The sequence below is a fragment of the Musca autumnalis genome, unplaced genomic scaffold (genome assembly GCF_047663935.1).
Source record: "Musca autumnalis isolate F117 unplaced genomic scaffold, ASM4766393v1 scaffold_4, whole genome shotgun sequence".
In the NCBI taxonomy this organism is placed as follows: Eukaryota; Metazoa; Arthropoda; class Insecta; order Diptera; family Muscidae; genus Musca; species Musca autumnalis.
The window spans coordinates 155690817-155704177 of NW_027411977.1; the positions used below are offsets into that span (position 1 = coordinate 155690817).

Sequence of the window (13361 nt, forward strand, 5' to 3'; positions counted from 1 at the left end):
ATTGACACATCTAAGGGATTGTTGACAAAAGCTAAATCCAAAAGCTTACCAGAAGAATTGAATATGTTATTAACTTGTGACAATCCAAGATCATACATAGAATCAACGAAATCTTTTGAAGGACTACTTAATGTACGGGGAATTAAACAATTCATATCAGTAACAATGTCCCACTAAATTGTAGGGCTATTAAAATCACCGAGGGCAATCATAGTATCACATGCTTTCGATGAGCTTAAAGCTAGTCTAATAGCAGTTGCGTGTTTCAAATAAACATCAAAATTGGAAGTGGGAGGAATATACGAACATGTTAGAAATATGGAAGGGTTACCAATTCGAATTTCTACTGCAACAAATTCAATGTCGGAAACTATAGATAAAATTATTTCTTCTGCAGCAAAATGAGAAGAAACTGCAATGAGCACACCAACACCAGGTTTCTTTGAAGTGTCGGATCGATCGCGTCTGAAAATATTGTTCTTTTTACACAATATTTCGGAATTAAAAATGTTTTTTAAGCCATGTTTCGGTGAGTACAAGAATATTATAATTGAAATCTAAACTATAAATAATGGAGTTAATTTAGTATTCAATCCTCTTACATTTTGATAGATTACATTTAAATGTTTCAAAGATGGAAATTTAATTAGTTTTTTGAGGGGTTTGATTGCGGAGGTAAAACGGTGGCATCAGTAATAGGGCGATCGTTGTAGATATACTCTATAATTATTGCTTTCGATGGCCAGAATTCAGGATTCACAACATTTTAAAATACTTCTTCAGGGGCAATTACCTAAATGATACTTTTCTTCTCTAGTCGGCAAATTGTCCCGTTCTTGCAACTTTCTCACATTTGTCACAGCTTTGCTTCAAGTATATCGAATAGTTCTTGTCTTTCTAAATTTGCGACGCTTGGAATTCATAAGTCTTGTCCTAAACTTCTGAGCCCACATACCATTTTGGAACTGATTCGTTTCCCTTTTTCGTCCCAATTCAATAAATTCGTTGCATCATGTCCATAACTCCCCTCGCGAATTTCATTAGAGCTGCCGACGCTCTTATTCAATTCGATGCTGTTTTTGAGCTGATCAAACCCGAGAACCACTCATTGCACAGTCTTGAACTACACGGTTCTGACAAATGGACAAATTTGAAAAACACTTATGAGAATTGTCTTGACTAACTGACGACATCACTGAGCTCTCAACCCTCAGACAAAAATGTCATCAAGGGTAAATACGACAGTTCCTTTCGGGCTTATCTACATTGCCGTGTAGAAATAAAACAGAAGCCAGACGGACTAAAATCGTCCAATTCCGCTCCATCATTGAATGGACCAACTCCACAAAACAGTCCACCAATATTCCCTCAACCACTTTCACCTTCGGAGGAACTCGCAGTGAGTACGTCTGCTCCCCCATCGACATGTTTGAACACAAAACCCTTTTTGTCAAATAATTGTAAAGAAAGCCAAACGTCTCCTTTGCATCCCAGCGAATCACTCGCATCGATTTCAACTCAACCACACTCCATTAGTAGTCTCCCTCATGTCGATCCACTTTCTCACAATTTAGTTTTGCCTCCTATATACGTCGAAGTCTTTAGTGGAGTTTTCATTTCACGGCCTACCTTTCGAGGTCTTTTTAGTACAATTTTTATCAAAAATTCTCGCTTGAGTGACATTGAGAAATTATGCCACTTAGCGGTGAGGCTCGAAAAATTGTTTCGAAATTTCCACTCACCCATCGTAGTTTTGAATTAGCTTGCAAGGCGTTGGAGGATGTGTATGATAATACACGTATTCTCGTACATAATCACCTCAATCTTCTTTTCGGCCTCTCAACGATAGAAAAAGAATCTATCTCTGAGATAAAAGCTCTCCAGTGCGGAATAAATTGTTGTATTTCCGCTATGTCTGTTTACGACGTTGTAACGCATCATTGGGATCCAATTCTTGTTCATAGTTGCTTGCAACGTCTTCCTAAACATACAATCGCTCTGTGAGAACAAAGTGTCTAAGAGAAGTCGTCTCTTTCGACATGGAAACAATTAGATTCCTTCCTAACAGAATACAAACTTTGTTGTGCATTGAAAACTTTACTGCTATGGAAACCCCCAAACGTCATATTCGCAAAATTGTCCATCTCCGGTAAAATCATCTTCTCCAATTAGTCGTCCAAATTATAAAACTAACTCATGCATCTCAGAAAATTCGTCAATTAGTCGTTCAAAATCTAGCTCATCTATCTCTTCAAAAACAGCAATTAGTCGTTCAAATTCCTTTATTTCCCCCCCAAAATTCGGAAAGTATCCTACAGGCTGATGTGTTAGTTAGTCTCACCTAACATTTCGAAAAACTTGTTGTCGTCTTCCATATCGAGTCTGGGCTTTAATTTGTCTCATCTCAAACTAGCAGATACATCTGAAAACAAGCCAATTGATTTGTTATTGGGCGCTGATCTATACTCCAAAATTTTGTCGGCTGAGTCGCCTCACATTGTTTCGAATTCATTGGTGGCTCAGAAAACTATATTCGGTTACATCATTACCGGTCAAATTACATAGTCGATCAAAGCGAACAATTTTAACTAAATCGTAGTTTAATTTGAAAGTCTCGCACATTATTTGAACATGCTCACTAGAAACTTGATTTGCGTACCTCTAACTTGAAACGCAACCTACTAACTCTAGTTTAAGTTTGCTCGCGAATTTAGTCTAACCCTGTTGCCTTGAAGATAGCGCGTCAAGGTGGGCGGCTAATGTATATGTTCGATACATTGGTTACGTCTGCAGCATTCCAATTGCCCACGCTAATTAGCCGCTCTTACGAGCCGTATGGGGATATCTTCTCTGCACTTCTTTCAGGAGCCTTATTCGGATTGTAGAAGAGAGCTTCGCTCTTTTCTACTACCTCATTTTTCCTTTTTAATGCGTTTTTACACTTCAACCACTATAAACTAACCATTTGTTATCCGATTTTAAAAAATATAGCTTACAGTGAGTTTCAAAAATATTCGGTTTTCAATTTCACTAATAATAACACCTCAGTATTTTAGAAGCCCATGCCCAACATCCAAAAAAGCGAATACTTAATAAAATATTGGTCCTGTGGCAATTAAAAAGTCTATGTAACATGGATCCATGGCAACCATAATAATAATTGCGAACAGAATCTTTGTTCCTGTGTGCAAAAATATTATATTTTATAGCAAATTATTAAAATTTAGAGCTTAGGAAAAACGCTATTCCAGAAAAGAGAAAACTGGTCATATTTCATCATAAAAATAGCAGAAATAAAAGGAAATTTTGCTTATTTTTGAATATTTAGTCGAATATAGTTGAAATAATACGCAAAAGTCACGAAAATATAGAAAAATCGATTTCGTGAAACACATAAGCGAGCCAAAACCAAGAACTTGGAAGCTAGAGGAATCTCCTAAAAATTACGGCTAAACCGCCCTTAATTTTCTTGAAATTGGTCACTGAGTCCTAAATGACTTTCAGAAGATAGAAAATATGGCTTATGTGTTTTACGTAATCTATTACAGAAGAACTTCGATAATTCGTAATCCAAGGGACCGGCGATTTCCTACGAGTTATCGAGGGTTTCGAATTACCGGGGTTAAAATGCGAAGGAAATGGCTTCAAGGGGCCAGCAGTTTGATACGAATTATCGAAGATTCCGAATTATAGGGGTACGAATTATCGCGATTCTACTGTACTTCTATATTTTCGTGACTTCTGCACATTATTTCAACTATATTCGACTAAATATTCAAAAATTAGCAAAATTTCCTTTTATTTCTGCTGTTTTATAATGAAATATGACCAGTTTTCTCTTTTCTGGGATAGCGTTTTTCCTTAGCGCTAAATTTTAATAATTTGCTATAAATAATATTTTTGCACACAGGAACAAAGATTCTGTTCGCAATTATTAAAATGTATACTAATATTGCAGAAAAAGTTCGATAATGACATGTTTTTTGGCAAGATATTTAACAAAAGTTACAAAAACCGAATATTTTTGACGCATAGAAAACAGGGTTAACAACGTTTTCTTTATTATTCTCGCTTATGGGGTTGCCATGGATCCATGTTACATAAATTTTTTTATTGCCACAGGACCAACTTATTTTTAAGAATTTGGTTTTTTGGATATTGGGCATGGGCTTCTAAAATACTGAGGTGTTATTATTGGTGAAATTGAAAACCGAATATTTTTGACACTCACTGTATTCGAAAGATATTAGACGCCCATTTGTTATAAAATAAAAAAATAGTACATCAGAACATCAGCAAATTTTTTTCAACCTTTGTATAACAGTATAAGTTTTCAAAACTTTTTGAAAGGTTCTAGGGTGAGGCAAGTTTAAAAGATAACGAGAAAAATTGCTGCAAGGAAAAGCGCCTAATGTAAATCGATACTTTATGATTCTGTGTGTTTTATGCGGCTTAAAATAATTTTAAAATTGAACTTGCACTGGCATTTGTAAACACTATTCAATCGCGCACGCAGTTACCATAATGCCAAACTGTGTTTGAATAGTGCGTGGCATCCTTTAATCCATATTCCAAAAATTTATACATTCTCTGCCAAAACACGATTTTCAGGTTAAGTTTTTAAAATTTTTTAATTTCGTCACAAACAATATTTTTATTTTCAAATAAATTTTCTAATACTATTACAAATGCTGTCCTGTATGGCCCGCATAACAGTACTAAATAAATTTTAATCGCTGTATTGCATTTATGAACACGATGAGTTGTTTTCCAAAAGACACTGCATTTTTTATGAACACTTGTCAAATGTTGCGCCGTGTTGCATTTATGATGTCAGACTATATTCTTCTGGTCATTATAACCATTTAAACATTAAATTTATGTGTAGATTATATACTCTTTTTTGTCTGTTGGATGGGGTCTGATTTCTGACATCGACATCGAAAGTGAACGTTTAAGAGCTTTAGGATACCAACGATTCACAATTTGGACGTTGCATCGCCTTATTAACTTACGAACATATCGTGGCCGAATATCTTATATCCCTAAAGCGGAAAGTGCAACAGACGCAATTTTATCGCAAACACATGTATCGAGGAGCAGAACTAGTTTACAACATAGTATAAGTTTCCAGGGGACACTGAGTAAAGTGTACAAATCCAACGACCATATTAGCGAAACTGAATTTGAGGATGTAATTTCGCTAGAAACATTGGCAAATCAATCATTTCGGTCACGATGTGGTAGCTGGTTATCATCGGGATCTCGGAAAAGCACTTACTATTCAATTTCCGAAAGTTTATATCATAGTATTTCCGATACGAGTGAATGCAGTGAAAGTCATTGTGCTGAAGGAATTGCCGATATTGATGAATCGCAATTTAGGCGCTTAAGTGAAAGAAATGTCCAGCCTCTTCCTAATTATGATAAATGGGTAGTTCTAAATGGTGAATTTGTCATGATTCATGCTGCGTATCAAACTCATCTTGGCAGCGACTGTTTTTTTGCACCCCAGTCTAAGCTCAATGATGGTACAATCTATTTAGTTATAATTCATGGCGGTATCAGTAGATCGCAATTATTAAACTTTCTAATCAACATGAGCTCCGGAACTCATTTACCACCAGAGAATACTGAGTTCATAAAAGTTGTGCGGGCGGAGGCATTCCACTTGGAACCTTATGAGAACAATGGCATATTGACAGTAGACGGCGAGCGAGTGAAATGTGGCCAGCTCCAAGCAAGAATAATTCCTGATGCAGTTAAAATTCTGATTCCAAAGAAAAAAATATAATGCCACCTTATTGTCTATAAGTTATAAAGTCTTTTTATATTTTCAGTGAAATCACATTCAGTAATTAGAATCTCTTAGCTTTTAAAGTGTTGTGTTAATACACTTCATATCTAGATATTTTTGAATAAAAAAATTAGAACAACAAATATTCTTCCAAAAGTGTGATTGTATAAATAAATGTTAGTATGATTCTTATTCTTTTGCATTATTACTTCCTTTTCTCTTTAGGTATCGTCGATGTAGATGAAATAGAAGAAGAAAAGATTTAATTCAGAGGGCGTCCAGAAACTTTTCCAAAAAACTTCCAAAATATGGGCATGTTAAAGAGTGATTTATTTTTGCCTCGTTAAATAAAAAATCGTTAAAAAGAAATTAATGTGTCAAAGAAAAAATTTTTTTTTTTGAAAACAGGCCTGCATGAATCTAAAATTTAAGGAGATGTCAGGGATACTGACGTTTACGTCCGGTAACTGCGTTTAAAACTTTTGGCCTGTTCCTTTACTTTAAAAACTGGTAAAAGTTGCGAAAGTAGTAAAAGTTGCGAACTGCTATCATAAAAATTTTAGCTTACATCAAGTAAAGGAACACTTTTCGAGTAAAAAGTGGTAAAACATTAAGAGGTTCAATTTTTATGTTTTAAAAACTTAGTTGTACTTTAAAATAGTTTGCATGGGTAATTTACAGTAGCCATGCACAGAGTAGTACGAAAACGTCAATTACTCTTATTCGCAGCCATACTTAAGGCACAAACAAATAATAATATACGCATTGTGTTATAAATATTTAACACAATATGCAAATTTTACTATCTTAAAATGCAATTAAGTTTTTAAAACATAAAAACTTATAAGAAATGTAAACAAAAGTTATTTTGATCAGATTGCAATCCCAGGCAGCGGGTTCTCTCGTACCGGATTGACCCGGAATCACACAGCATCAATGTTCGGGTCAGCGCCTGCCACCTCAGTGTACACGTGTTTGCATTTGTTTCGTTTTTCTTTGTTGGGAGCAGCATATCCCAGAATGCCTGCTCCAAACTTCGGTGAGATGCAATAGACGTCAGGAGTGGGCGCATCTAAGAGGTTGCTCTGGACTTGTCCACGCTAGGGACTACGACAGGGCTATGTTGCTGCATGGTGCGCGAACACAGCCCCCAGTAAGTCATCGTCAGATTACGAAACTCCGCAGTCCCCTCAACAGCAACCGTACGCGCAGCATTTAACACTAGTGTTGGGCAATCTCGTTCATTGAGCGGATCGATCTTTTTCATTCCGTTCACCAAAAAGATCCGGGTCCTTCACTTCGTTCGTTGGCTCTTTTTCATTCCATAAAACATGTTAGTCCATCATTTTCTTTTGAATATCGTTCATGGTTCCTCTTCTCTACATTGATTGTTTTGTGTGTGTCAGTTTGTGATGCTTTCGTTAACGCAGCTTGTGTGAGTTTGTTTGTGTGCAAAGAATGGTGGTTGTTTTCTTAACGTGGTGGTGGTGATTTTGAATATGAACGAAAGAAGCAAAAAGAACCAGGGAATCTAAAATAACGAGATGAACGAAATGATCTACCGAACGATATGAGCCAACTGAATCATTGATTGTTTTGTGTGTACAAATTTGTGATGACTGCGCTAACGCAGCTTGCGTAAGTAGATTTTGTGTGTAAAACTAATTATGGTGGTTTTGCTGCAAATTTTGTAAGCAGCGATGTCTTGGCCATCAGAGATCTAAATGAACGACATAAACGAATGTGCTGGATACGGATCCGTTCGATCTTTTCACGGAATCGTTCCTTTGAGCCGGTTCGTTCATGAACGACACAACTCTATTTAACACCAGCCGTTGTTCTTCCAATCCCAGAAAATGCATCCTTTTTATAATAACATGTATAAATGTAAGATAGGCAAAATTTAATTTTATATCACACTAGAAAAATTTATGATTAAAAAAAGAAGAAATAAATAAAATTAAAAATTTAGTGAATTAAACACAACAAATTTTACTATTTACTATGCAACGACATTATCAACGATTTAACAAGCAAACAAAAAATAAAAAAAAACAAGCTTTAAAATCCATGATTATTGACGTATTGAAATAAAAGCTCCTTATAACATTTTCGAGAGGTATTGAACAACTTAAGGCCCGATGGTAAAGTATTAAAAATTCGAGCAACTATCACATGAAAAGAAAGGTATACATAATTGAGTATTTCTCTCCGATCTATTAAAAGTGAATAGCTCCAACACGGAGATAGAAGTATGACTCCGAGGTAAGATTGATGAAAGTATGGAATTTATGAATCGGAAGAAGATCAAGGTCGTGACGGTGCAGGAAACCAAGCTCAACGACAACTACAGCTTAGAGAGTTGTGATGGTTACAACGTATTAAGGCAGGATCGCACCAGAAGTGGAGGTGGGGGATTAGCTTTCCTTTTGCACCAGTCTGTTCAATACAGATCTATCTCGCTTGAGCCTGACTCTAATGACCCGTACCTGGAATGTATGGGGGTAGGAGTCAGGTGTGGAATAGAGATAGAGTTGCTGAACGAATACATTCCGCCGAGATATAGCTGTATCTCAGATTACAAGTCTAACATTAGCAAGCTTTTGGAAGGTGATAACCGTCTGGTCTTGGGGGACTTTAATGCGCATCATGAGATGTGGCATTCGGCCCTCGGAAACGATCAGAGAGGTACAGCGCTGGCTGAGCAGATTGATAGCTCTACGTTTTGCACGGTCAATGAGGAAGCCCCTACCAGAATTAGAGGAGAGTGGAACAGTTCGTCAGACATAACCATACAGGCATGTTCTGGCATTCACCTCTGCACCTCACGTGTATAGAACACACCTAAAGCTGTTCTGCAACACACTTTACACCTAGTTGGGGTGTATTCCTCACACTGTAATTTTGATGGCGAGAGCTGAGTGAATTCTTATTTTTTAAAGAAACTAATTGAAATTTTCTACAAAAAACTGCATAGGACTAAAAAATAAAGTGTTTTCTATTAGCATTTAAAAAAATATTTAATTTTCTTAACAAAATATGATTTAAAAATGTATTTTTTCCCAAAGTACCAAATTCAACATGTACGCGCTCTTGTAGAAGTTCGTCTCTTTGTTTACTCTGTTTCGTAAACAATCAAACGAACAAAGCCTACATACCCGCACACGCATGTGTATTCGTTGATGCGCCAACGCAGACTGATATTTTGTCATTGTTAATGATAAAGTTTGAAAGCTGTAATAAAGCTTTCCAAAGTTCTTTCGTTAAATATGAAAGCTCTTTTCACGTGAAATACAGAACATCAATTGCTTTCACAGGTGAAGTGCATGTGTGATGTGAAATGGATACACGGTGAATTCCAGAACATGCCCGATAGTGTCACCGGGTCTGAAAAATGACGTTACCTGGCAGACCGTCATTTCTCTTGGATCAGACCATCTCCCCATAATTGTATCCAAAAGCAGATCCCCCCATTTCATCACCTCTGAACGCCTCACATTCGTCAATCATGGGAAAGCTGATTGACCGAGTTTCAAAGAGTTCACCAATTACCGCTTCAGAGAACTGCCCAATCCTTCTGATGTTCGGGTAGCGGAAAGGACGTTCCGAGACATCATCACTGCCGCGCCGCTAGCCATATACTTGCTGGTCGAATACCCGAAGTAAGACCAAACCGTGTTATAGAACAGTGATGGTGGCGCTCACTATTTGATTGGTCGTTGCATTCAGCAATTTTTTTATGCTAATGCACTTTTATAGTACGAAGTTCTACGTACAGTATCGGCCAAATGATAATTTTTTTATGAAAACTAAATTACAAATTTATTTTTTATTTTTCTTTTTATTTATTTATATATTTTTAATTGAAAAATACAAAAATAGGGAGATCAGAATTTAATAAACAAAAGTTAAAATTCAAAAAATATTTTAGGTCGCAAATATAAGCGGACAAAACTAAAGCACCCCCCCCATTTGAGGTACAGCAAAAATTATTGAAATCAATATTTCGTTGCTTATCCTCTATTCTGGATGACACAATCACATCTTTTAGGCATAAAGGATACTAAATTATTAATTACTGCAGGCGAAATATTTGATTTTCGGAAAATTTAGCTTAAATCCTCAAAATACTGAAAATCGGAAGGTACCGTTATATGGGGGCTACACCCAAACGTGAACCCAGGTCCACGATTTTTGGTGGATATGTTTTGTGACCACTGGGAACCCCAAGTAATTTAGTAGGGAAATATGGCTTAAATATTCAAAATACCGAAGATCAGAAGGTACCGCTATAAGGGGGCTATACCAAAACATTAGCCGATATTGTTCATATTCATCCAAAAATGATGCTACAGCATCCACTAGCCAAATACAATACGCTAACGTTTAAAAATTAGCAAAAGAACGAATTGCAAAAGAACGGTAGACTCCAGCTTATGCAATCGACGACCAGCAAAAAACCTTCCGCCTCCATTTTTTACAGCGTCTTTGCAATATTTAGGATTAAACGGTTGCCCATTTGGTCCAAGCCTTTTACCATCTGAATACTTTAAATTAAACATAGATTCATCGGAAAACTGTTCAAATGGGTCTTGGCGAATGCCAGTCTGGCTCCTTCATTTTTAGTCGATATGAAAGGTTTTTTTATTTGCTGGTCGTCGACTGAATAAGCCGGCGTCTATCGTTCTTCTGCAATTCGTTCTTTTGCTAATTTTTAAACGTTAGCGTATTGTATTTGGCTAGTGGATGCTGTAGCATCATTTTTGGATGAATATGAACAATATCGGCTAATGTTTTCGTATAGCCCCCTTATAGCGGTACCTTCCGATCTTCGGTATTTCGAATATTTAAGCCACATTTTCCTACTAAATTAGCTGTAATTTGGTACTTAGGGTTCTTAGTGGTCACAGAACATATCCACCAAAAATCGTGGACCTGGGTCCACGTTTGGATATAGCCTCCATATAACGGTACCTTCCGATTTTCAGTATTTTGAGGATTTAAGCTAAATTTTGCGAAAACCAATTATTTCGCCTGCAGTAATTAATAATTTAGTATCATCTATACCAAAAAGATGTGATTGTGTCATTCAGAATAGAGGATACGCAACGAAATATTGATTTCAATAGTTTTTGTTGTACCTCAAATTGGGGGGTGCTTTAGTTTTGTCCGCTTATATTTGCGACCTAAAATATTTTTTGAATTTTAACTTTTGTTTATTAAATTCTGAATTCCTTATTTTTGTATTTTCCAATTATAAAGATATAAATAAATAAAAAGAAAAATAAATATAAATTTATAATTTAGTTTTCATAAAAAAATTATCATTTCAAAAAAATTTACTGAGGGGGTGCTTTAGTTTTGGCCGATACTGTATGTTTTTAACATGAATATTCTTCACTTCGTTTCTAACCTTTAGAAATACATGAAGAATTATGGGCCAGTGCTTTATTTTTGAAAACGTATTTGCAATGTGTTAAATTTTAAAAGTTTACGTTTAATTTTAAATAAAAGTTTTTGAAGTGCAATGACGGAGGAATACATCCATATTTCCCCTCGACTAAACAACCACAACTATAGGCTATGGAAGTTTAACGTCGATGCGGTTTTAAAAGACCACGGATTGCTTACGGTAGCCCAAGGAAAAAATAAATTTTATGATTCAGTTTCCCAAGATCAAAAGGATTTATGGATGAAGCGTGATGGAAAAGCCATGGGTATTCCAATAAATTCAATTGAAAAGGACCAAGCAAACCACGTAATGTCAGTTACCACATCGAACGAAGTCAACGAAAAATTAAAAAGTATTCACGACAAGCAAAGTGAAGTAAAAAGCTTTGTTCCAGAACTAAAAAGTTTTTGCAATTTTTACCACTTTTACACATTTTACCCGAAAAAGCGTTTCGTACACAAAAAAGTTGTAAAATGTTCACATCTCTTTAAACAAAAATGACACTGAATGACGCTCTCTTTAAAAACTTTTTACTCGAAGAATTTGATCATGTAAAAGATAGTAAAGTGGTTGCCGACGTCTATTTGGCTTATACGCTGACTTTGACATTTGTTCCATTTTTTTTTTTGTTTGATGTAGTTACCATTTTTCCGTTCCCGAACAATTTCAAAAAACTTTTATGTGAGAATATTTTTTTTACAGTTCTCTTTTTTACGAGTTTCACTATTAAAAAGTACGGGAACGAAGCTAAAGTAATGTACCATTACGAAGAATATTTCTTTCTAAAAATGCAAGAAGAAGAATCAGTTGCAGCATATGTGTCAAAAGTGACTTCATTAGCAGCAGAAATAGAGGCACAAGGTGGAAAGCTGTCTGACAGTATAAAAATGGTACGCATAATAAGTAGTTTACCACGGAAGTACCAAAATTTTAAAACGGTATGGTATAACATAAAAGATGAGAGAACCAAAGAAAACTTGATGGCAAAATTGCAATTAGAAGACCAATTGCAAAAGAAAGGCGACACCGAAGTAGCGGAGGCAGCATTTAATGCAAAAACAAATAAATTCAATAAATCATATGCTGAGAGAAAGAGAACATCAACATGCAATTTTTTGTGGAAGTCGTACTAATTTAAAAATGCGGAAGTGATTTATCTACTGCTTTAACGTTTTTTTTTTTTTTTTTGTAGTTAAAATCCAGACTTTTTTTAAAAAAATAAAATCTAAAGTGAAAACAAATGAGAATAAGTGCACAAAAAACTACAAATTTTGAGAACAAAATTATTATTTTGGCGTTTTCTATTCGTAAACAACTAAACTAATTGTGCTAAAAAGAGAAGACTTTCGGAAATATTTCATACATGAAAAAAGCTTTTACAAATTTGTGAATTCCCTTTAACAGTAGCATTAAAGAAAACACTGCATTATCATAAACTCCTACATTTTACTGTTGCGTCTAAAAGTATGCAATAATTTGCAAACAAACTAATTGAAAGTGTAATTTAGTACCCCGAGTGTACAGAGAACTAAACCAATTACTCAAACCGAACTAAAAAACAACAAAGTAACAAAAATGCAAAACATGCCAAGTAAAAGTCGCCGTAGCATTAAAAATTTCATTTTATGTGGTCAGTGCAAAATGGAGGTTAAGGAAGATAAGCAGGACAATATTGAATGTGACGAGTGCGGTAAAATCTTCCATGCTGTGTGTACAAAACTGAGCAAACGGCAATATGAACGATTAGTGAAAGATAAACAGGAGAAACACATTTGTCACATATGTGATCATGTGACAAATCCTCAGGCTCGTTTAAAGAAGAATTGGAACTAATAAAAGAAAAATTAAATAAACTTGATGATTTGCAGTGATGAAAATGCTGCTAAATCGGTAATTGAACTTTCAAAAATTGTTGGTGTGGAAATCCCTGAACAAACAATAGATGAAGCCTATTTTTTAAAAAGCAAAAATCAATCAAGCCAAAAGGCAAGTTTGGTGGTAAAATTCACTTCAAAATCAGCTAAAGATTCGCTTATGACAGCTAAATCAAAATTAAAGAACAATGAAGAAACAAAATCTATTTATATAAATGATTTTTTGAGTAAAGAGTCG

The 13361-nt window shown here is 35.4% G+C and overlaps 1 protein-coding gene across 3 annotated transcripts in view; it reads left to right on the plus strand.

Moving 5' to 3' along the window:
• Window positions 1-5989, plus strand: part of Sk2 (Sphingosine kinase 2) — a 41970-nt gene extending 35981 nt beyond the window's left edge. For all 3 annotated transcript variants that reach the window (XM_073984667.1, XM_073984665.1, XM_073984666.1), the window contains one exon: window positions 4889-5989. In XM_073984667.1, coding sequence (XP_073840768.1) covers window positions 4889-5794 — 906 coding nt within the window. In that variant the 3' untranslated portion in view covers window positions 5795-5989. The remainder of the gene's footprint in view (window positions 1-4888) is intronic.
• Window positions 5990-13361: the final 7372 nt, after the last annotated feature.